At 36.7% G+C, this 23,442-nt stretch overlaps 1 protein-coding gene and 1 long non-coding RNA gene across 4 annotated transcripts in view; one reads left to right on the top strand and one right to left on the bottom strand.

The window, feature by feature from the left end:
• The first annotated feature begins 1,373 nt into the window (after positions 1–1,373).
• LOC115922568 lies at positions 1,374–6,056 on the top strand. Of its 3 annotated transcripts, none has more exons than XR_004063478.1 (5): positions 1,374–1,698; positions 2,528–2,627; positions 3,185–3,306; positions 3,954–4,068; positions 5,211–6,056. It is a non-coding gene; the product is annotated as an uncharacterized LOC115922568 (long non-coding RNA). The 3 variants fall into 3 exon arrangements; XR_004063479.1 differs by having other exon boundaries at positions 3,185–3,315; XR_004063480.1 differs by lacking the exon at positions 2,528–2,627.
• A 2,941-nt stretch (positions 6,057–8,997) lies between these two features.
• The window catches only part of LOC762641, a 31,552-nt gene continuing 17,107 nt past the window's right edge, over positions 8,998–23,442 (bottom strand). Inside the window, exons 7-18 of the mRNA XM_030981596.1 lie at positions 23,353–23,421; positions 22,012–22,135; positions 20,916–21,015; positions 19,860–19,918; positions 18,215–18,279; positions 17,162–17,311; positions 16,486–16,528; positions 14,968–15,082; positions 14,112–14,199; positions 13,603–13,672; positions 12,970–13,073; positions 8,998–12,309 (exon numbers count right to left, since the gene is read on the bottom strand). Coding sequence (XP_030837456.1) covers positions 12,186–12,309; positions 12,970–13,073; positions 13,603–13,672; positions 14,112–14,199; positions 14,968–15,082; positions 16,486–16,528; positions 17,162–17,311; positions 18,215–18,279; positions 19,860–19,918; positions 20,916–21,015; positions 22,012–22,135; positions 23,353–23,421 — 1,111 coding nt within the window. The 3' untranslated portion in view covers positions 8,998–12,185. The remainder of the gene's footprint in view (positions 12,310–12,969; positions 13,074–13,602; positions 13,673–14,111; positions 14,200–14,967; positions 15,083–16,485; positions 16,529–17,161; positions 17,312–18,214; positions 18,280–19,859; positions 19,919–20,915; positions 21,016–22,011; positions 22,136–23,352; positions 23,422–23,442) is intronic.

The following is a 23,442-nucleotide window of genomic DNA, read 5'->3' as shown; positions in this document are numbered from 1 at the left end:
GACGATACGTTATGTTCCCCTGGCAAGTGCATACACAACCTAGTATGTTTGCCTAATTACAAGGACTCCGACGGGCCTCTTGAGAAGAAGGGATATGAATAAATGGGTGTAAAAGATGGGATAAAAGTAAAGAGAGAGGGGAGCTGGGCGAGGAGGAGGGGTGGAAAAGTGAAAGTTTGCAAAAAGTCGGTAGGTGCGGGTACATGTAAGTGATCGAGGGGGGGGGGGGGTGGGGGGGGGCGGTGGTAAAAGGTGAGAGGGAATATGATGAAAAATGAGACAGAGTCAAAATGCTGGGAATGGAAATGAAGAGGAAAGAAAAGCTATTAAGGAGGGAGTGAATGTGGAAAGAAATATAGGTGAGATGAGAAGATTCAGAGTGAGAGACGGCTTGGAGAGAAAGAAGAAGGGAGTCAAAGAAAAAGTATGAAGTGCACGGTTAGAAATGTTCCACTTTTTTGTATCCAATAATTGTCTTTTCATCGAATAATAATTCACCACCCCTCCTGTTACTCCCCATTCCCTTATGTCTCTCCCTTACGCTCTTTTCAGAGAAATTAAAAACTGAAAATAGTTTTTTTTTTTTTTTTTTTTTTTTTTTGGGGGGGGGGGGGGGGATAGTGAGCACTAATTTTTGTTTTGCCCTCGTTAATTTGAAAAATCGCACCCCTCCCCCCTTGAGCACAAGGGAAGGGGGCCCATCTCCCCCCAAAATGTAAAATTTACGTGTTTTTAACGGTATTTTTCCCAGGGGAGGAGGCCCGGGCCCCCTCCTGGGATCCGCCACTGCTTCTACCAATCGACCATCCAAAGCGTAATGACATTCAACCTAATTTGCACTTTTGGTAACATGTCAAACGAGCAAAAGGGAAGAGTAGATCGAACTCGAAGAGTTGCACAGAGGGTTATAGGATCAGACCTGCCCCTGTTCTAGCACTTTATGAAAAACGCCTGCTTGCAAGATTGTTATACTGTTATCAACCTTACAGATGCAGGTTACATGTTACTCTTCGAGTTTAGATTGTATTTACGTAGTATAGTTTAGTTTGTTATACTCTTTGTAAGATTTGTTGTTATTATACTCATCATGTTTATACTCCCAATATATCTATGTAACATATGTTTTATGGACCTCTGCCTTGTGCAGCCGAGTCTGAAATAAAGTTCTGAATTGAATTGAATTAAAGTTATAATGGCAGACAATACTCATCTTCTCAATGATTGTTTCAGGTTCAGACGTTCTGGAATAAAACATGTGCCCTCCCCGTACTCGCCTTTCATGTTCTCGGAATTCACTCATCCCCAATTCCATACATGTGTATAATTCAACTGTGACGCGATAACTATATATATATATATATATATATATATATATATCGTCACCGTTTTCACGAAGTGGCCTCAGTGGCCAAAATCGTTGAAATTTTTAATTTCGAGTTTTGACCGTTTTTGAGCAATGTATATAAATGTCTACAACTTCAGTAATTTTCAAAGTCTAATCTTGCTTAATTACGTCATACGTGACGTCACGAAACGTATCACAAGCGGTACAACTGGCAAACACCGTTTTCACGAAGTGGCCTCTTACGCGCAAATGTAGTCTGCTATTGATAATCGTACACGAACCGGCTCCGCGAAGCCTTTGTCACAGATGCCGGTGCTTCTGGCGGAATTGTTAGAGGAATCTGACAGCCCTAGGTAATTATTTTCACTTATTTTAAAACAATGTTATGCATCGTTCAATAATATCGTCTGTAGCAGTATAAACAAACTCATATTCTAAACGGATATCAAGTTACGAAATGGCGAGATAGGTCATTACAGTCCCACGCACTGTTTTCTGCGTGAGTTGTATTGTCGGTCTACTAGTATGCAGATCTAGTAGTACGTGTACGTAGTACTCGCCTACTACTACTAGTACTATCAACAGAGTGCTACTAGGTATTAAGTAACACAGTATCTTAGATAAGCTTGAACATGTATAAGTGCAGGAGCAGTTACATGCAATAACAACAATGTCACGAGTCACAAGGCGAATTTGCTGAAGAGTGAAGCCCAGCCAGGGCAGGGGAGATATCAATAATAATTTTACATTAACTATGTTAACTGATTAAAGCAGTACCAGCCCAAGCCTCCAAGGCATGGCCCAATTAGCCAAGGGCACATTTTGGTTAAAATTCAATGTCAATGTTGATATGACAATGCCAAATCATAAAATGGCAATTGCGACGTAGGAGTTGAGTCTAGGCTCGAGCGCGAGCCTAGAGTCTAGATCTACTACATTGTCATTAGTACTAGATTTAAATGTTACATGACCCCCTCGTAAGCTCTTTCCATGTTCATGTTATAAATACGAGACTGAGACTTGAATAGTAAAGCCAGGTATGCTTGAATGAATAAACAATTTTGTGCTTGCTAATAATTTAAAGGGAAATCCAACCATGAGAATTGAGATGAAGTGGCTTAATTTCAGCAAATGCAGAAAAATGAAGCAAATACATTTCATGTTTCTTCCCGGTTTTACCAGTAGAATAGCCGGCTGAGAGGACCATCACTAGCACTCCCAGGCCCAGTGGCTGATGTCTAAGTAGGAGTTTGACGTGGAGAGCTTTCAGCATGTTGTTGAGGTACTAATGGATGGGGGGGGGGGGGGGGTCAACCTAGCATAGGCTAGAGCGGCTTCTTATACACTCGGCTTTATGCTCATAAACGCATACCTGCTCTTAATTAATTTGCTTTAAAGACAAAGATAAAGCTGATGGTATGGGAAGACGTCCACTACAAATTCCTCCCTCTTTATTGTGCATGATAATTTCATTTTGCCACCAAAGTTGTGGTTGAGCTACTTAAGGTGTACCTTTTGCCTTGGACTTAGAGGATGACAGGCTTTTTGTTTTGTTGGGGGGGGGGGGTTTGCTTATAATAATAGTACTACCGTAGTTGCTTCTGGTATAGCGCACATGTCCGTCACGTTGTGAGGGGGGGGGGGGGGGAGTTGGCACTAATTTGGGTTGTTTCATCCCATGTTTGCAAGACTGAGACTTAATTATGCAAGGTCTTCTTAATTGCTTTAGATAATGATGTGCTTGCTAATAAGTTAAAGGGATATCCAACCGTGAGATGAAGTGGCTTGTTTGAACAAATGCAGAAAAATTAAACAAATACCTTTCATATTTTTTCATAGTTTACCAGTAGAATAGACAGCTGGGATACGCAAGAGATGAGGGACCACTAGCACCCCCAGTGGTTGATGTCCATGTAGGAGTTTGTGCAGCTGATGTGGAGAGCTTTTAGCAAATTGACAAGGTATGTGTGGTAAGGAAATTAGCTCCAAAAGAAAAGTTATAGATTGGGAGTTGGGCTGGCGAGGGGAAGGGGTCAATCTTTAGCAAACAAATGAACTATTTTCATTTACATAACAATGATCCATGGACAAAACTATGCTGGGAAGTAATTTTCTAATGTGCGCAAAGTGGTGGGGGTGCTAGGAGGGCCCTCCAAAGATGACGGGTTCCCAAACACTCAATTTTTTTTCATAAACGCATGACTGATCTTGCTTTGAAAGGTTTTAGGCAGTTGATGGTATTGTAAGGCATCAAACACAAGTTCTTCGCTCTTTAATGTGCATGACAGACATTCATTTTGCCAACATGTCATGTTTGAGCTACTTATGGTGTATCAACTTACAAGATGACAGGCTTCATCTTATATTTTGTATTTTTCTTATTGTCTTTTTTTCATAGGGGGAAGGGGGTGAAGAAGGAGAGTTACACTTATTTGTGTTGTTTCATCACAGAAAAAATAAAATAATATGCATTAACCTGATGCCAGTAATTTTTTGAAGAGATGCGATTTTAAAATCATATCATCCCAGTATAGCTTCCTGTACGAGCTGTGTTGGGTTTTTTTTGCATCCATCATGAGTTATCAAATATATTCTCCTTTTAACCCAGCCTCTTCACCCTCTGCCCTTGAACTGATTGCTTTTCCAATACCACGGTTTGGAGGTCAGACCAAACGACTGACAGACCGACCGACTGAATAGCTAAGTCCCCTCAGTCATCAAAGGTAAGTTTTAACCTAATTTGTTACATTTTATATTGTTTATATATGAAATATTTTATAATTTTGACTGGCTTTAATGGGAATATGAAAATATATTGCCCAAATATAATCATATTGGCCGGGTCGAAGACGAGGGCAATATGGTTATGTTGAGGGCAATATTGTCTCATATCAACCAAAATGTGAGCCAGTCAATGTTATTATTATCAATTATCCTCTTGTTATATTTCAAGTATCACTTATACATGTATCATGTACAAGTACCCAGATGTGAAACGTATGGTAATATGCTCTTATATTACCCGCTGCTACATCACGCGTGTCTTTATGCGATAATTGCACCATAAATAATAATGAATGATATTATACGCTTGACTAACTTTGAATATTGATCCTTATTGAGTGGTCTTTCTGAAAGTTGATATAATAAAGTTTCTTTCAATCTGGCAGACAAGTACATGCAAGTGCATTCATTGTTACTTACTGGGTTTATAACATTCATCACAAATTTGCTGATAACCTGCAGATTTTATATCTTCTTTAGATATGAACATATCAATTCAATGATTGACAACAAACCCAGTAATACATATGGAACCCTATCATATCATCTTCAGTGGTTGATAAATACTGTATAGATGTCCGCTACATTTTTTATTGAAATGGAATACAATAGTACCATACAGACCATGGAGTATGCTGTCACAATTTTTTAAACAATATACCAATCCTCCCAACCTAAAAGTGTTGAACACAGGAAAGCCATTCATATTTTTAAATAGGAGTTATACCACTCTGATTTCCTACCAGGACTTTAGTGCCACAATGTCACAAATTGCATTCTAAGTGAATAAATGGTGCAACAGTATTTATAAAACAATTGCAAATCTGCTTTTCTACTCGGTGCATGCTTCGCTTTTTTTCTGTTAAAAGTAGACCTTAAATTCATATTCTGATTTTCATTTATAGTTACTGTATATTTCAAAATATCAATTTAGGACAGAGTAAAACCACTTTTTATTTAATACCCGTTTCTAGGTTTCATTCCTGTTTTATGAAATAATATTACTATGTCCTCTCTACTTATCATTGAACAGAGTTATTGATAACGTGATTGTAACAATCTTTTGTCAATTACCTCTTAGGATGGACAAAAATACAGAAGTTATTGTTAGGTGGGATCTTGATGGAGAGATCAATTGTGGCAAGAAACGAGATCTCGATATAACGGAAGGCTTAGGGTGGGTTCAAGAGTCACTATGAGCTAGATGGATGTGGACTGGACGGGGACTGCAACGCTGACAGGAGACTCTGACTCCGAATGTGCCTCCATTTAGAGGTTTTGTGGTCTAGTGGATAAGTCGTTGGACTGTGGATCACAGGATCCATGGTTCAAGTCCCGCCACAGCAGTAATGTCTTTTGGCAAGATACTAATCTAAATTTGCCACTCTGCTGTGAGCACCGAAAGCGGCTGCCTAGCAGAGCCAGGGTAATAGTTGGAGCGCCTTGAGCATATTGTTATTATTATTTTGACAGTGACAACCTCCCTCCTTCCTCACTAAGAACAGCACAGACTAAGGTCCTCCATCATATGAAAGTTGCATGTAAGAAGTTTTAATCCCATAAACTTACAGTGTTGTATGTTTTTAGAAGGATTTGGCATGTAGGACTAATATTAATTGCTAATAGTTTATATTTCAAAGGGCAATCCAACCTCTGTAACAAGTTGATTTATGTTAAAGCAGAACAAAATGAGTGTAATAGACTGGTGAAAGTTTGAAAGAAATCAGACATAGAATAAGAAATAATGTTTGAAAAGTTAGATTACAACATCTATGTAAATCTCAGATCTGCAATTTTATGAGGCAACAGGGACGTATGCAGCTGACAACTTTGTATGTCATACACAAAAAATATAAATAATTAATGATTTTCTTTTAAGCTCCTCTTCCATTGTGGCAGTACTCAAACTATATTGTAACCCTCCCTCCCCCTAATCAGTGGCCTTGTGAATTTGCATTTCAGAATTTTCCAAGAACACCGGTACCCCCCTTCTTTATAGAGCTACCATGTTGTATTTTTTGCCATGAGTGTGGGCTACAGTTAAATAAGTTGCAATTTTGATATTCAAACATGATTCATTACACCGGAGTGTTGGCTCAGTCAGTAGAGCATCCGCCTCACAACCGGGAGGTCGTGGGTTCGAATCCCGGCCGCGTCATACCAAAAGACGTTAAAAGATGGGAGTTGTTGCTACCTTGTTTGGCGTTCAACAATAAGGGATAGAGCAACGTCGATCTGGCGCTGCTCAGTGGCTGCCGGGCTCACGATCAATTGGGCAAAAAGAATTTCTGTTTCGGTTTAATAAAATTTTGAGTGAACTATTAGGCTATTATTATTATTATTATTATTATTATTATGATTTATCAATTTTTAATGATTGTACATGTAATTGTGAAATGAACTGTACAAAAACGATTCCAGTTACTGTATATTGCAAAGAAATAAATGCAGTCATAATCAAGACGAAAGTATTAATCTTAAGATTTGATTGCTTTGTGCTATTCAACGTTTATTCTTATTTAGTTAGATTTGTTTATAGGAGAAATGTGTCTGAGAGAGTAATGTACTAAAATGATAATGACTTATGTGACAACAAAGAGGGGTAATAAACGACAAAAAGAGAGATAAAGAGAGAGAGAAAGAAAGAGAAGGAGGGGGATGTTCTTGTTTGCATGAGAGAGCTAGAGAGGAGAGAGAGAGAGAGAGAGAGAGAGAGAGAAAGAAAGAATTGAGAAGAAGTTGTACATAGTGCTTGGTGTGCCCCCCCCCCCCCAACAAAAAGTATACAAATATGCTATTGATCATTGACAAAAATATTTAATTAAACTTAAATCACATATGAAGCAGGACAGTATATACAATTTCCATAACAGGCATTCAGAGTCACTAACAAATTATTGCATTTCCTGCATTATGTGAAGGATTCAGGATGAATTTCTGGATGGGGCAGAGTGATGCGAGTCTAACATTGAATATAGTGCTGTGATTTCGAGGAAACAGAATCAGCTAGGTATGACAAATATAGTTTTATGGGTGGGGGGGGGGGGGGGGGGGGGGTACGCAAATGGGCATTGCTTTGCACAGCGCGCACGTCAACTGGGACGGTTCGTAAAAACGAAATTTCACATAACCAACAGGGGAAACGGGGCCGCGTAAGCTGCGGGGCCACTACGTGAAGACGAGCCTAAGCGTGGATGTCAAGTTTTTCGTTTTCACGAACCGTCCTCTGACTGTCCTCTGTGATTGAGGTCTAATTATTGTTTAAATAAACATTATTTCCACGTAAAACTTATATCATTTCATTCTGTAGATAGTGTACTATCAAGATATCAAAAAAAATGAACACCATCACATAGTTTTTCCCCGTGAAAACAGCGATTGTAAAAAAGTGAAACTTTAAACGCGTTTATCTCAAAATTTGTTTCTGTACGCTAAAACGCTCTTGGGACACTTCGTGAAAACGGTGACGATATATATATAAGGTTATCCATCTTTCTTTATAATCAAATATTTCCTACTGTATTTGAAATTGTTATTGTTGTTTTCGATAGCTATCCGTTTGGTTGCACTTCAATATCAGCTATTGAAGTGCAATTAAACGGATAAGTGATGGAGACTGCGGATCGGGAGCTAGCGGATGGGAGGGGGGGGGGGGGGGAAGCTGACGGGAAATATTATGAGACATTTTAATTCATGATGCATGTTAATTGTAGACAATATGAAATTGAGGGGCACATGCACATTATAAATAATTATCAATATTTATGTACATCGTTTTCTATTGTTAAATGTTATATTGTATTTTCTATAATTTTATATTATCACTGTAAAAAAAGCCATTGGAAGCCAAATTTCTATATAATGTTTGCATGCATGGACCAATATAATAATAAATCTTGAAAAGAGCATTCATGAACAAAAAAGTATTTTTTTGACCCCCTCATTCCAACCCCAGGCCCTACCAGAAACACGATGAAATGTAACATCCCAATGTTTATGATTTTACTAGCATTGATTCGTTAGTCATCAGTTTGATTTGTGAGTGTCTTTTATACCAAGGAATAATATTTGTGTATTGTGTTTTTTTAAGCTGATTCCCATGGTAATGCAATCTACCTGAATGAAAGAGAATTTTCGATTCAAAGTAATCAAAATGTCATTAAAGAAGCTCTCAGGTAAGTGTACATGCTTGTATATAATAAATAAAATGAGATTTTCATGTATATCCATCCAAAATGGACAGTATGATGATGTATCGTGATGATTGATATATCATGGAAAGAATGGATCAATTATAACTAAAAATAAAACCAACAACAACAAAACGATGAGCCATTCTGGTCTCAATGCTTGCAAGGAAGAAATTTAGTAAACGCCCCTTTCAGTGTAAATCAAAAATAAGGGGCCCACGCACTGCAAGCTGTAACATGAAACGTTTTCAAGCATACATGTCATATTTATATTAAGCATTTGGAGATGGAATAATCGTTCAATCGAAGGTAATCCATCACAGTGCAGAGCGGGAAACAATGGATTTTTCCAATACCCTTGATAAGTGTTAAAGGTATAGACCTGTTTTGGAAATGCCCCCTCTCAAAAAATGAAATAGAAGCTCTTATTACCAATGAAAGATCACCATCATTTTACCACTACCGGTCTTTACCTTTAAGTTTGTTTTTCCCTGTCCTTAAAAAAAGAGATTGGGGGGGGGGGGGGGGTGGAGCGGTCAGACTGCCCCTTTTTCTCAACCCCTACTTCGATACCGTTGTGACGGCAGGGTTATAATTCATATACTTCACTAATTGGGACAAACTTACATAAATACACAAATAGCACAATAAAAATAAAATACAATTTAATTTTGTATAGACATGATCAATATTTATATTTATTTGATACAGAATATATACCACAAAATAATCATATATACAAGTACTTCTCAACATTATAATATATAACTGTCTTCAATGAAATAAATGTACAAGCATATAATTTGGCTACACATAGTTGTATCTCTATTGGAAAATGTTACACACGTGTACTGCTTCAGCATTTCGACATGACTGACATGATAAACGAAGGAAGGTCAACAATGTGGTTGGGTATGACTTGACTATTAAACTGCCCATAAACAAATTACTGACTCGCACAATATTTTTAAACCTCACATAATGTCAACAGTATTAAACATACAGTTTATCATAACGAATGAAATAACATCCATATACATTAAACCTGATGAATACTTGGCCAGAGATAACTAGGGCTGGAATCTACAACAAATATGTCAGACCATACATATGTTCTACTCTCTTTACATGTTTTGTAGAACTATGTTTTCATTTTTTGTTGTTTAATACTAAAATCAGCATTAAACCTTTAAAAAAAAAAATGCACAGACTTATAGTTGATTGCAATGTCACTACTTGGTTCACAAGCATTGATAACATATTTGGGTAAATCCATTGGTTCTAAAAACTGAAGCAAACTATAACTTGAGAATAATAACATCTATCATAGCATGTATCTAACCATCAACAACGTATAAACTTCGGAAGCATTCATAATGAAGCCATAAGTTGGATTGACTTCTAAGAAAACTCTGATAATATATACTTTCAATCACAATGACACAGAATGCTTTTTTCTAGGTTATCATTAGATGTCTTAAGTAACTATCGCCATACAAAAAGTCCACACATAATGTGGATGACTTACAAGTACACATTAAACAAACAAATCTTACAACGGAGAGTAAGTGAGTAAAGGAAAATTGAGAGTCAATCACCCCCCAAAAAAATATATAAACAAAATAAAATAAAATTGTTACAATAAACTATGCATATTTCAATCTTAGAAGACCAGATCCATTGCTACTCTGCCCATAAAATAATGTTTACAAAACAGATTTATTATTGCACAAGAAATGCAACATTGCCCTAAAAGCAAGTGCTCACAAAAATTGAAGTGTAAATGAGAAATGATTACATTGCAATGCACAGTTGCCCACGATCAATCAAATGCTAGAGCAAAGTGAGTAACTAAAGCCCTCCCTCAACTAAGTTCACATTAAACATATAATCATATTTCTATAAATATATTAAGTCAACACTATTACATGAACATGATACAAGCAGTATTATAAGCATTTGCAAAATAGATTATTAAGCACATTAGCACCAATCAAGTCACAGACAATATTTTAGTCATCATCTCAGTCACATAAAACTCAAGCTTTTCATATGGAATCAATAAAACAGAATGTCTTAAAGATAAACAAGCTTACTGCTACCTTTTTGTCTCCTAGATATTTGTGTCATAACCTATGACCCGAGTAGTCACCTGGGGCCCATTTCACAAAGCTTTTTTTCAGTGACAAATGACAAAAATCAGTGACAAATATGTTGATAACCAATCAGAAGGAAGGATTTCAGTAGCTTATAAAACAAACTGTCATTTGTCACTGATGACAAGCTTTGTAACATGGGTCCCTGGTCAGAGTTCCATTCATTCATATTGTACATGTATGTGTATGCAACTTCCTATTAATGTACTGAAGATAAAGATCCAATTTAACTATCCCACCCTAAAATGATGATACGAAAACAACAATCATTTCAAAAATTGTCTTCCAATAGGTGGCAGTGAAGCATCCATTGCTTAACATGGAATTATAAAAAGCCCTACTCTCACAGGATCTCACAAAGTACATACAATATCAATACATGCATTAACAATGATTATCATTTCAATGTAAGTTGACTTTTTGGAATATGGAATGTATCACAGTATCATTATTCGGCTTTTACCATAGTACTGGTAGTCCAGAGCAAGCACAAAGACAATCAAAGAGAAACATAATAATTAAAAAAAAATAAAAAAAAAGCTATTGCTATTACATGTAACTGTCATTCTTCAAAAATAACCACTGCAGAAGCATTGGTCCCTTTACAATTGAGACAGCTGTTCACACCTGATTCTAGAAACGCCCAATATAATTGATTGATAATATAACAATGAAAAAATTTGTCCAAGGTCAGCCCTTTCACACATCACCCTGTGAGCTAGCAGTGGTCTACATGTACATGTACATTTATGTATGTATTGGCACACAAATAAGGACCTATTCATATGTGAAAGCAACCATTGAAGTTAACTTTGATGCCATTCCTAAAATAACCTTGTGTGCTGGGAACCAGTGAACATATAAAAGCTTTACACCTTGGGGCTGTGTCTCAAAACCGTCATAAATCTAACTTTTTAGGCATCCTGTTGAAACGTGTTGTGTTATAGAATTAACACAGGTTTCTATGGGATATCCATGAACTTAGACTTATGACGGGTTCGAGAAACTGGCCCCTGATTCTAGTCAACTTGAATACCATTCTTTACATATCTTAAACTTCGAACTTGACAGTGGTCCTTTCATATTTAAAAAATTACCTGTCAAATTTCATGATAAGTATTCAATGGCCATCACTGTGAAGTCATAGATGATAGAACCCTGTTTACATTGGAAATTTTATGTGATGTTTCATGTGAACCATTCAATGGCCGTCACTGTCATGTCATGTCATATATGACATGGTCCTATATGTTTAAACATTTGATAGTTAACCTGATGAATATTCATAAGTATTCAATGGCTATCACTTTTATGTCATATATGAGAGAAACCTGTTCACATTTGAAAGTGTATGTGGTTAAAAGTTTCATGTGAACCATTCAATGGCTATCACTGTCATGTCATAGATGACAGAAACCTGTTCACATTTGAAAGTGTACGTGATTAAAAGTTTCATGCGAACCATTCAATGGCTATCACTGTCATGCCATAGATGACAGAAAACTGTTCACATTTGAAAGTTTACGAGATGAAAAGTTTCATGTGAACCATTCAATGGCTATCACTGTCATGCCATAGATGACAGAAAACTGTTCACATTTGAAAGTTTACGAGATGAAAAGTTTCATGTGAACCATTCAATGGATATCACTGTCATGTCATATATGACAGAAACCTGTTCACATTTGAAAGTTTACGTGATTAAAAGTTTCATGTGAACCATTCAATGGCTATCACTGTGATGTCATAGATGACAGCAAACAGGAAATAGATAGCGATGATGTAATGAGTTGGGTAGATGTACCGATGGACAGGGTATGGGATTATCAGACTCCTAGAAGAAAGAAAACATTTGATTTGATTCAATTTATTTATGTTTCCAACAAAACAATACAATCAATTATAAACATTCACAACAAGTGCAGAAATACATATTGGAAACAGAGGGGTCCACTCAAATGCAATGCTTGTACAACTGTGAACACCTCAAATTGTTCATGTTTGTAGAGTTTCAAAATTCTCAAATGGTAACAACTGAACTTTTAAACCTATCTGCACTAGTTTGGCCAGAAGGGATTAGACCTTCCTGCATGGACACTGGCAGGTGGTTGTCTCATCAAGTCAGCTCTTAATTAACATAAGAAAAAGGGGACCATGGGGGATAAAAAGGTACAGCTTAGACATTGTTGGCTGTATAGAGGGCACAAGTAGCTACAAGTAGTGCAGTCCCGCTTTAAAGACCAAAATTCGACCTACATGTACACCATTCCTTGTATCTAAGAAAAAAAGTTAAGGGTATTACATCTAGTTTTTGCTTTGTATGTACATGTACATTGTGGTTCTGGAAGACAGTTTGCTACATGTATCAATACAACTTCAGGATATTGTGAAAAATACAATCCTGTTGAAATATTACCCAAACTTTGTATTACCTTTAAACAAAATCAATCAAGACTTTCACGAAAGCCCATTTCTGCTATGTAAATTGTCTTACCTATATTTAGCTGAGTTGCTCCTTCTGATCATAAGAAAGATGAAAAGACCAGCCTCCAAGTTGAGAAGAAGAGAAGCAATCTTATCAAGCATGGTTACAAAACCCTGTTCATAAACAAACAAATACCAAATGAGAATGGTTCAGTAGCTTCAAATGAGATGCTAATTCAATCATAAATTAAGAGTTAATCTAAAAAAACGATAACCTGTTAGATATGATTAGACTTTGCAGGGGTGAAAGTGAGCGCTAAAAAGTAGGGTTTTAGTGAGAGTTAAAAAAAAAGAAGAGGTTTTAGAAATGCAAGTGCTTGCACAAGGCGTTCAAGCACGTTCAAGCCTTCAAGGGCACCTCACCCCAGCCCTTCTATTTTTAAACCGGATTTACATCGCTCTCAGGAACTGTTCATTTTTTATTTATTTTCATCTTCTAAAAGGTTTATCAGTGTTTATAACCAATGGAGCTGGTAGAATTGCAACTTGCTCACTATCATGTTTGTCAAATGATTTCTTTGTATTTTCTCAAGCCACTTTGGATTTATTTAGACTATGCTAACTCCATTGGTATCCTACTTTTCTTGAATAAAGAAATTATATCAAAAACAATAGAGGGCCATATTCATTTTGTCTTTCTTACCTTTGGATCTAACATAGCTACCACAAACACTAAACCAAAGACAAGAAGACTCAACAGAGGTCTGCATATCCTGAAATAAAACAAAAATACATTTGACATTTAACTTCACATGCTGCTATAAAAAAGCGTAATATTGGATTCATTCATACTTTAACTGCAACAACCTTAACATTTCATCCACATCTAGAACTGAATATCAACAAAGGCATGTAATATATATACAGGCCATACAAATGAAAGCTCTAGCTGAAAATAAAGTACCATTGTATTGTACAAATATTATGGCTTGCCCTACCTAGCAACACTTAATATATGCAGTTTGCATTCTGACTATTGACATAATATTATCAGATCTTATCTTATCAGAATAATTTGTATTGAGGCACTTCACAAAGACTTATGCATTAAATTTGGTTACATTATGAAAATGGCCGATTCTATCAAATGCAATTTTCACTATCATGATCACTCATGATGCAATACCTAACAACAGAAAGACCCCAAAATACCTTTTCGGGCAGTATTTAACTTTTGCTGGGACAGTGTTTCCTTTATCAACTTTATCCCAGGCCATGTGGGCATCCAGCCAACCTAGAACTGAAATACAGGAAAAGTAAAGAATTAACATAATGGTGATGTGAATAATATAAAAGAAAAAGAAAATCGTGTTTAAAGAAAGACTTGCCATTTTTCACTGAAATAACGTTGATAGCAGAAGTTTCTACAACAAATTAATACAATTCCCGATACAGCACTAATGTCCTTTGGCAAGGCATTAATCTTCAACTGCCACTTTCAACCCAGGTGAGGTAAATAGGTACCTGGCAGGAATTAATTCCTTGAAATGCTTGAGTGCTGTAATGGCAGCTAGGCTGAAGCCCGGGTAATAAAAAATGCATCTCGGAATAGAATTTGTAGATAGGCGGCACTATACAAATACACTTATTATTATTAATAGATGTATCATGTATCATATATCATTGACAAGGGTAATCTCTAATTGTGCATAAATAAACATGTCTTATCAAATTGGCAACAATGATAGTCTTTATCGTAATAAGTATTTCGTATTTAGTAGAATGAATACAATAAAGAAAAGTAATAGGAAATTGGCTTGGCTTTGCCATATTATTTCTCTCAATCAGCCTCAAAGACATTTTTATTTGACATTTCCAGTTTCAGAGATCAGTCATCATTGACTGAGTTTTTCAAAGTTTCTAATATGAATTATGTGAAGTAAGATACAGTAATACTGATCATGATAAAGGTTTCTATGGTTACTCACATGAATGTATAATGGCTGATCCTATAGTGAGGTATGATACTGTAATACTGATCATGATAAAGGTTTCTATGGTTACTCACATGAATGTAACATGGCTGATCCTATAGTGAGGTATGATACTGTAATACTGATCATGATAAAGAGTTCCACCAGTATAGCCACCCAGGTGTATTGTGGGTAATCATCTTCTAAGATCTAAAGAGAGAAACAAAGCAGACAGATCCCGTAACATTTTCTGTCAAACGACATACATGGATCAACATTGAAAAATATATATTGGGAACATTGATTTTAGCCTTATACTCCTTTATCATTCACAAATTCTGACCAAGGCAAACTTCTCTAAAGTTGTCATGGTTCGTTCGTTCGTGTCTCCTTAGATCAAGATTACTGTAATCTTGATCTTCGGAGTAGTTGCTACAACCGGCCGTGTCAGACACGTTGCCCCGGGGTGCGAGATAGGACTCTTGTAGCGTGCCCCCATTTAAAACAATTATACAGTTACAGTTAACAATACGTTCAATTAATAGTATGAAACTATTAAAATTACTCTCATGTTACGGGAAAAAAATATTGCATATACATATATTATGAATCAATTGATTTGGTCGATCCAGTTCGATGGCACAAACACGGCACTACTGGACGGAGATCCTAATAATTACAGAGCTTGGTCTTGTTGCTCTGTTCGCCAGCAGTTTAAGGATATGGAATCCCGCGGCATGGTACACATGCAGTATCAGTCTACTTCAATTTAGTTTGACAGACGTTGAAATGATTGTCTCAGCATATTGATACATGTAGAAACAAACTGTAACATTTCTCCAAATGCAACATTTTTTGCCATTTTCCTTTTACATGTACATTAGAGCAGGCTATCAATAGAAATCAGAGAATATTCTGACCAAGGCAAGCTCCTCTACAGTTGTCATGTTGCACAGAGTATCAGTCTACTTCCATTAAGTTTGACAGACATTGTAATGATTTAAAGGTACTATGTCCCTTTTGCAGGCCAAACAAATGAAAAGGTTAAATTCCAATGGCATTTGAAAGATAATACTACTTTAGAACTCCCCTTAAAAAAATGGGGCTTGAAAATGTCTTTAAGTGGGAAAATAATGACTACTAGTTGTCAAATCGACTTAGGAGCTATAGAGCCAATAACTAACTAACTCAGTTTAAATTTGGCCATTACAAGAAGTGGGTTATTGTAGTAGACAAATCAATTTACAGCTCATTTTATGTATGTTATTACCAAAGAAGAACAAAAAGCCAGTCAGTCACTAAATACTGACAACAGTGTCTGACAGTGAAGTCTAGCAAGTAAATGGGTTTCCTTGCATAATTTGAATATGAGGACACTGCTAACGTTTAAATTGAACAGAAAGGATATACATGACATATTTATAATTCCTGCAAAGTTCTACAGAATTTGAGGTTGGCTGCAAAAGGGAGAAAGTATCTTTAACATTTCCCCAATGCAACACTTTTTGCCATTTTTCCCCTTTACATTATAGCAGGCTATCAAAAGAAATCAGAAAATAGGTGAACATGGCTGAATATAAGAAACTGTTTTGTCAGTAATGCTGTCATCTTACCTCTATCAATGGAACAGTTGATATTTCTCCTTGTTTGGCAGATCTGAAAAAGAAATACATTTAACATAAGGTCACTTCTAAATTACCAACATCACAAATATATGTATCACAAATATATGTATCGCCATACACTACAAACACCAAAAATTGTTTTCTCTCTCTGTCCTCTCCAAAAGAACGTATAAGAATAGAAAATGGCAAAGATTATAAAGGTTTTAGTGGTAGCAGCAGTAGAAGTATCGGCAGTACAAGAATTATTAATATAAGAACATGTACATGTAGTAGCAGTAGAAACAGAAGTAGTACCACTATAAGTATTAGTAAAAGTAGTACTGGCGCTATAGGAAGGAGAGGTGTTTTTCCTTTAATACCTAAGCCCGTCTCCATTCCTATATATATATTTTGTCCATTGCAATATATATCAATCAAATTAATTAGTGCTTCCAAGCTCAACCTCATGTTCATTGTAATTGAATGCCTGCTATGGTATTCTGTACCCACATGCATGTACTGTACTGTACTCTCCTTAAGGCAAAATGGCTCCTAAGCCTCAAGCTCACATAACATTCATGGCAATGCTGATTATGTGTTGAATATAATTACAAATTCAATTAACTCCTGCTTTGTCTCTATAAAGGCAGAATGCTGCCAAACATTTAATAGGTGATATACCAACCTTTCTAAGGATAAATCTTCGACACATGGTGAAACCGATGGACTTGTGAATACATTAACTTCGGTGGTATTTTCTTGAACAAGGACTTCTTCTGTTATATGAGTTGTACAGCTACTCAGTTGAGGTACTATGTCTAACACAGCCCAACACCTGTCAATCAAAAGGGGAAGGAGGAATATCAATTTATTGCAATACTGTATCAGCAGTTATTTTCGCGAGGGAATTGCATTTTATCGCTAACTTATCACCTCATCATTTCCGGAGCGCGAAAATATCAGCATAAAATGATGTGCTTGCTTCCTCTCGATCGCTAGCTACTAGTAACCGACTTTAATGCAACGCTGTCGCCTCCCGCCCCGCGTGCTTCTTCTCTCCCCCGCGTATATATTGCACAGATTGCACGACGCACGCACGTAATCCCCGTACGTACTGGTACAGTACTCGGCTAGCTGTATGTGGTGCATGGTATGGTGCGATGGGCTGCCTAAAGTTGTGTGTGCACTTACGTGGCCGAGTCCGTGTGTGTATGTGTTGACGTGAGAAAGTTTGTGAGTACCTCATGCCCATTCATCAAAAATGCTGTGTGCTATTTGCAAAAGCAACGACTCGCGAAAATGCCTCATAGCCTATCATTCGCAAAAAATATCTGAACGCGAAAATACAAGCTTAAACAGTATACACATATCAAGTTTCATGCATTTAAACTGTAACTCACATTACAAGGTGGTTTCGCCTTGAATGTGATTAAAAGAATTCTCAGTGAGATTAGGTCCCAGGTAAATCCCTCAGAAAGGTCAAAGGTCAAATTATTGGTGTCAGCCCTGCCGAATGTTATCTGTTCTTTCTCATCTGTTCATCAATCTGCACAGTTCTAGATGTGTCATATTGTCACTTGATAGTATACAAGTATACTGCTTGGACGTGACTTTGGTCGACATCATTTAGATACATGTGTCTGAATGCATTGGGAACTGACCTAGGCTTATTATTTTTCTTGGGTAACATGAGCCACATGGGCTGTTGACAAGATATTGTAATGACGTTAAAACTCACCACAAGACATTGAGGATCATGCATGTAGCAAGGCCTGCAAACACAGTCCACCAAAATGAAGAAATCTGAAATGATCAAACACTCATAGTGAACACATTGAAAACACTCCCGACTACAGTAGTCACATCAGGAGCAGCTGTGCACCTTTGGAGGGCAGCCCTATATACCCATTATTATACCCCCCCACCTTAAAGAGAAGGTTGAGTTCTGGGAAGAGGTGAAAGATAATTTGTGAGCGTTATCATTGTCAAGTGTGAAAGAACATCAGCTGAAAAATGCTCCCCCAAAACATTGCTCTTCAAATGACTTTATATTCTAAGGATTTGGATGCCACAAATTTGTGTAGTCCCATAGTTATCTCTCTGTGTACAGTGCTTGTAACTTTACCCATGCAGACTGGGCCAAATTTCTATCTATTTAGATGATTCCAGAATCTTGCAGTACACACTATTTACTTAATTAATGCTAGATGATCAACCCTTTCTGATCGATTCCATAACGTTTCTTTCACGATGCAACTTTTTGGACATGACGTAAACATGCACTTCTTCATATTTGTGAAACCACCTTATTCAATCCTGAAGAGTACTGAAGGTAAAACTTAAAGGTATGATGCCTCTGGGGAGAGGAAGGAGGGTATACATGTGTAACTGTGAATCGATTTATGAAATGCGCTTTTGGATTTCAAATTAGTTTAATCATGAATGAAACTAGCACTTATTTTTGAACAGGTTATCTATAATGAAAAAAAAACAGTGCACTGCAAAACAACAATTATTTGAAATTCACAGAAAACTTTCATCTTTTATAGGGTCTTTAATCAGTGATTTATTACTACATTTGCAACCTAATTTGTCATGATTTAAAGAGCAAGTCCACTCCAAAAATAACTTACTTTCAATAGAAGCAGAAAAATCAGATAAACCAATCAAAAAAAGTTTGAGCAAAATCCGATAACTATAAGAAAGTTATGATATTTCAATGACATGAACAATTTTGAAAATCACAAGACAAATTGGCAACTCACTTATGAGTCTGTGACTTCATTGCCTCACTATCCACTAATTGATTTCTTTATATTGATAATACAAATTTCCCATTTACCCCCCCCCCCCCCCCCCAAGAATGTTATTTCCTCACGCCAGCATCCAAGTTATATTGATAGTAATATGTTTTTGATTGGATGCACTAATATAGAGTAATTTCTTTTTCTTCAGTTAATCATGAAAATTTTATATTTAAAAAAAATTATGAATATACAATATTCAGAAAATAGTATCAATTCTTCAAATTCTTCAAATCTATCAAAATGTCATGCACGCAATATGATACAAATCATATAACCTGGGCAAAGGCATGGGGAAATCAAGTTTTGGGGGATAAAAAGGAAATTAAAGGGATAAAATATATAGAGCAATTGATAAATAGTGAGGCAATGACATCAAAAACTGATAACCAAATTGGCAATTTATGTAGTGATTTCCATTGGTCCATAGTTTGTCATACTGTTTCAAAATTCATAACTTCCTTATTAGTTATCTGAAATACTCAAATCTATTTTGCTCTGTTTATCTTGTATTTCTGCATCTATTAAAAGCAAATTATTTTTGGAGTGGACTTGGACTTTAAAAGCTTTGTGTCTTACCTGTTTTCTTGAATACGCTATTCTGCTGTACATCATCGGCATTACATTGCACACACCCCCTGGAAATAAATCACAGAACCAAATCATGAAGAGCGATATCTACACAAAACATCACTTTACTTGCCTCTTTTTACTTGGCTACATAAACATAGAGATGAGCCAGATTTCCCCTCTCCACACTTCAAGATTAACTGAGGTGTACAATTTTGCTAGCTAGCTTTCTTGTCCTGTCTGTCGCAAACATTGGCATCTATATGACTTTTCCATTCACTTTCTTTTCTGATAACTTGTAATGACTTGGTACTTTTGTTACAAGTCAGCCCAATTTAATACTCAGATTCAAACATTTGGTAAGTTCTCTCTTCTGCTTCTCTTTTCATCATTTTGTTTTTCTCCCATAAATATCCAATTAGGAAGACTACCTGGGTTATCATTGAGAGCGCTAGTTAACTTTATCTACCATTTGAACACTGACAATTTTAAACTTTCATAAATTGCACAAACAACAAATTTGGGCAAATTAGTAATGTTATGAATTGACTGGGAGCAAAAACATCATCACTTCAAAGGTAAAGATCAGTTTTGGAAACGCCCCCCTCTCAAAAAATGAAATGGAAGCTCTTATTACCAATCATGTGAAAGAATCTGTTTTGACTAATACGTGATGATAAAACATTTACAGAGAAACCGCCTAATAATTGATATATTTGGTAAATTATTAAATCTATTTGGACCTGATAGATATTGTACACGTGTAGCGTAGTCCCAGATACATCTTTCTGTGTACAGTGCTTGTAACTTTACCAAGACTAAGACAAATTTCTTATCATTTTGATGATTCCAGAACCTTGCAGTGCACACCAATACTTATATGTTAGATGATCAACCTTTTCTGATCGATTCCAAAATGTTTCTTTCACAATGCAATCGCATGACCATAACTGGTCTTTATCAAAGCCAAACCAGCTCTACACTGACTCCAAACTGACCGATTGATTCTTGGCCATAAATGATATTAGCTGTTTGGGTTTGTCTTTAGCTGCATGGTTTACTCACCTAAAGCTACTGTCCCCATCAGGAATGGTGAACCCATGTAGTGAAAGTCATTGGTTATAGTGTTACCCACAGCTGATCCAACACCAAATGTTACCACAACCTACAAGGTAGCAGAAAGAAGCAAAAACAAAAATACACAAAAAAACAATAAAGAGGACAGTCTGATAGAGATTTTCTGGCCAAACACCATTTCAAATGAAGCACTGTATGCCCAATGCCATCAGGACAGCATGGAGAACATCATCACGAGACGAAGGTGGAGATGGATCGGACATGTAATGAGAAAGAACATACATGACATCACACGAACAGCCCTCCACTGGACACCAGAAGGCAAAAGAAAGAGGGGACGTCCTAAAAACACTTGCCGAAGAACTGTGGAAGGGGAGATTAGAGACCTGAACCACACATGGGATACCATCCAAAGACTGGCCCAGGATTGGAAGGAGTGGAAGACTTTTGTTGCTGCCCTATGTGCCAGGAGGCATAATGGGCAGTAAGTAAGTAAGTCTGATAGTGAAGGGAGAGAGTGGGGAGAAGAAAGGGAAGGACAGGGGGAAGAGGAAGGGAGAGGGAAAGGGTGAAACAAAGAGAGATATATGAGAGAGAGAAAGAGAGGGAAAGGGAGAGAGAGAGATAGAGAGAGTGAGAGAAAGAGGGGGAGAGAGTAAGAAAAAGAAAGGGCACAGACAGAAAGAGAGACTCACAGAGATAGAGATAACATTTGATTATGAATAAAATGTTCACCTGATTGCTGTAATGGAATTTAGAAATATTTTCAAATGGTTAAACAGATTTCCCCCCTTCATTTTGCCTCCTTTGCAGATAGCTTTTGATAACCACTTACTTAGCCAGAAACCTGTCAAGATAATTAATGAATCCAAACTAAATTTTGCTGACTCACAAGACAAACACTAGGAATGGGAATTTATTTTCATGTACAGTGGAAGTCCTATTCAAATGGAAAACATAAATAATTGAAGCATAACAGAAATGGATTAAACGTGCATACATGTAAGCAAAACCAAATTTACATTTAACACACAGTACAGACTTTAGATTCAAATCATAATTACACCTAATAAAGACAACTTACTGTTGCAACAAGTAGACCCCCTTTAGCTAACGTGAAGAGAGAGACGACAGGTTGAATGATACGCTGGGCAAACACAATGCCTGCAGAGAGAATCCACACAAAGGCTGGGATGATGTACAGGTACCTGTGAAGATCAGATGAAGAGAATAGTAGATTAGAGATGTTTTTTCAGAGCCCCTTAAAATATATTTTATAGACCAGTAACCTTTTGCATCAGAATTTGTCTACATACATTATATGTCCTTCTCAATAAGTCTTTCTTCTGAATTATAAAAACTCTTTGATTATATATTTATACATATTGCATGCCTGACATATCAGCATATGTTCTACATACTCCTCAACAAGTTTTCCTTCATAATCTGTAATATTCTGTATAAGAAGTAGATTCTCAGTAATGCTATAATATAGGGCAGGTGAATTGGATAGCTCATTACCAAGGGTTTTGGAAGGAAAGATGCATAAATTTGAATACAAATAAATGGGTCTTTCAATCTGTTGTGATAGAATACATCATGTTTTTTCTTATTGTCATTTCAATTCAATACATTCACAGTACGGTATCACAATCCAATTTCAAATCCTGGAACAGGAAACAAGACTTTTGCTTGAAATACTGCAAAAGCTGTTTTGTTTAGGGAAGAACATGTATTAAAGGGATCCGGTAACTTTGTCTCAGATTCTGAAACAAAATTCTGGATTTAGCTCATGATGCAATGATAATTATAAACCTTTAGGTCAGTCAGGAACCCCATGACTTTTACAAGCCGATCGCCTGTCCGATTATCAAGATATTTATGATTGGAATTACAAATTTTGAAAACCGTTCGCCTGACGGTTTTCATAACACTACAGTCTATTGGGGAAAATGAGTATGGTAAAACCGGTCACTCCAAGATTTTTTACTTTTTTGAGGCACTTCTTGATCATTTTGAAGCGCAATTTTTTTAGGGCTTCAATATTACACCATATCACAGACACTGATAACACGTAGGGCCGTGTATCTCAGATTTAACATTGTTAAACGATCCCTTTAAAGGGAGTGAAGCTTGGCAAATACTGGTTAACGCCATCTACGTCTTCATTCTACGAATGGACTTGATTAACAGTAGTCAGCGACTTAATTTCTACACAGACCAAAGTTCTCCTCACGCTTAGGTTTCGGGTATGTTGCACGCAGGTCGCGTCATCCCGTATTATACCTGATTGGCCCCGAGTCAGGCCACAGGAAAGACACATAGTTTTGTCAGGCTACACTCTCTTTAAATGAAATTACTATTTTGTGAATGTTTGAAGAATTACTTGATAGGTTGACATCAATAAGATAGGATCTGGACTTACTTTTCAATATGAAGAAGTTGTGCATAAGCTTCACTCCCAGCCAGTGCATAGCTGATTAAGATTGAAACACTGTACGTCAGAGCAAAAGAA

Source organism: Strongylocentrotus purpuratus, unplaced genomic scaffold (genome assembly GCF_000002235.5).
Source record: "Strongylocentrotus purpuratus isolate Spur 01 unplaced genomic scaffold, Spur_5.0 spur5_scaffold_12, whole genome shotgun sequence".
Lineage (NCBI taxonomy): Eukaryota > Metazoa > Echinodermata > Echinoidea > Camarodonta > Strongylocentrotidae > Strongylocentrotus > Strongylocentrotus purpuratus.
The sequence above is the reverse complement of the archived record's forward strand: the minus strand, read 5'-3'. Positions and strand labels throughout refer to the sequence as shown.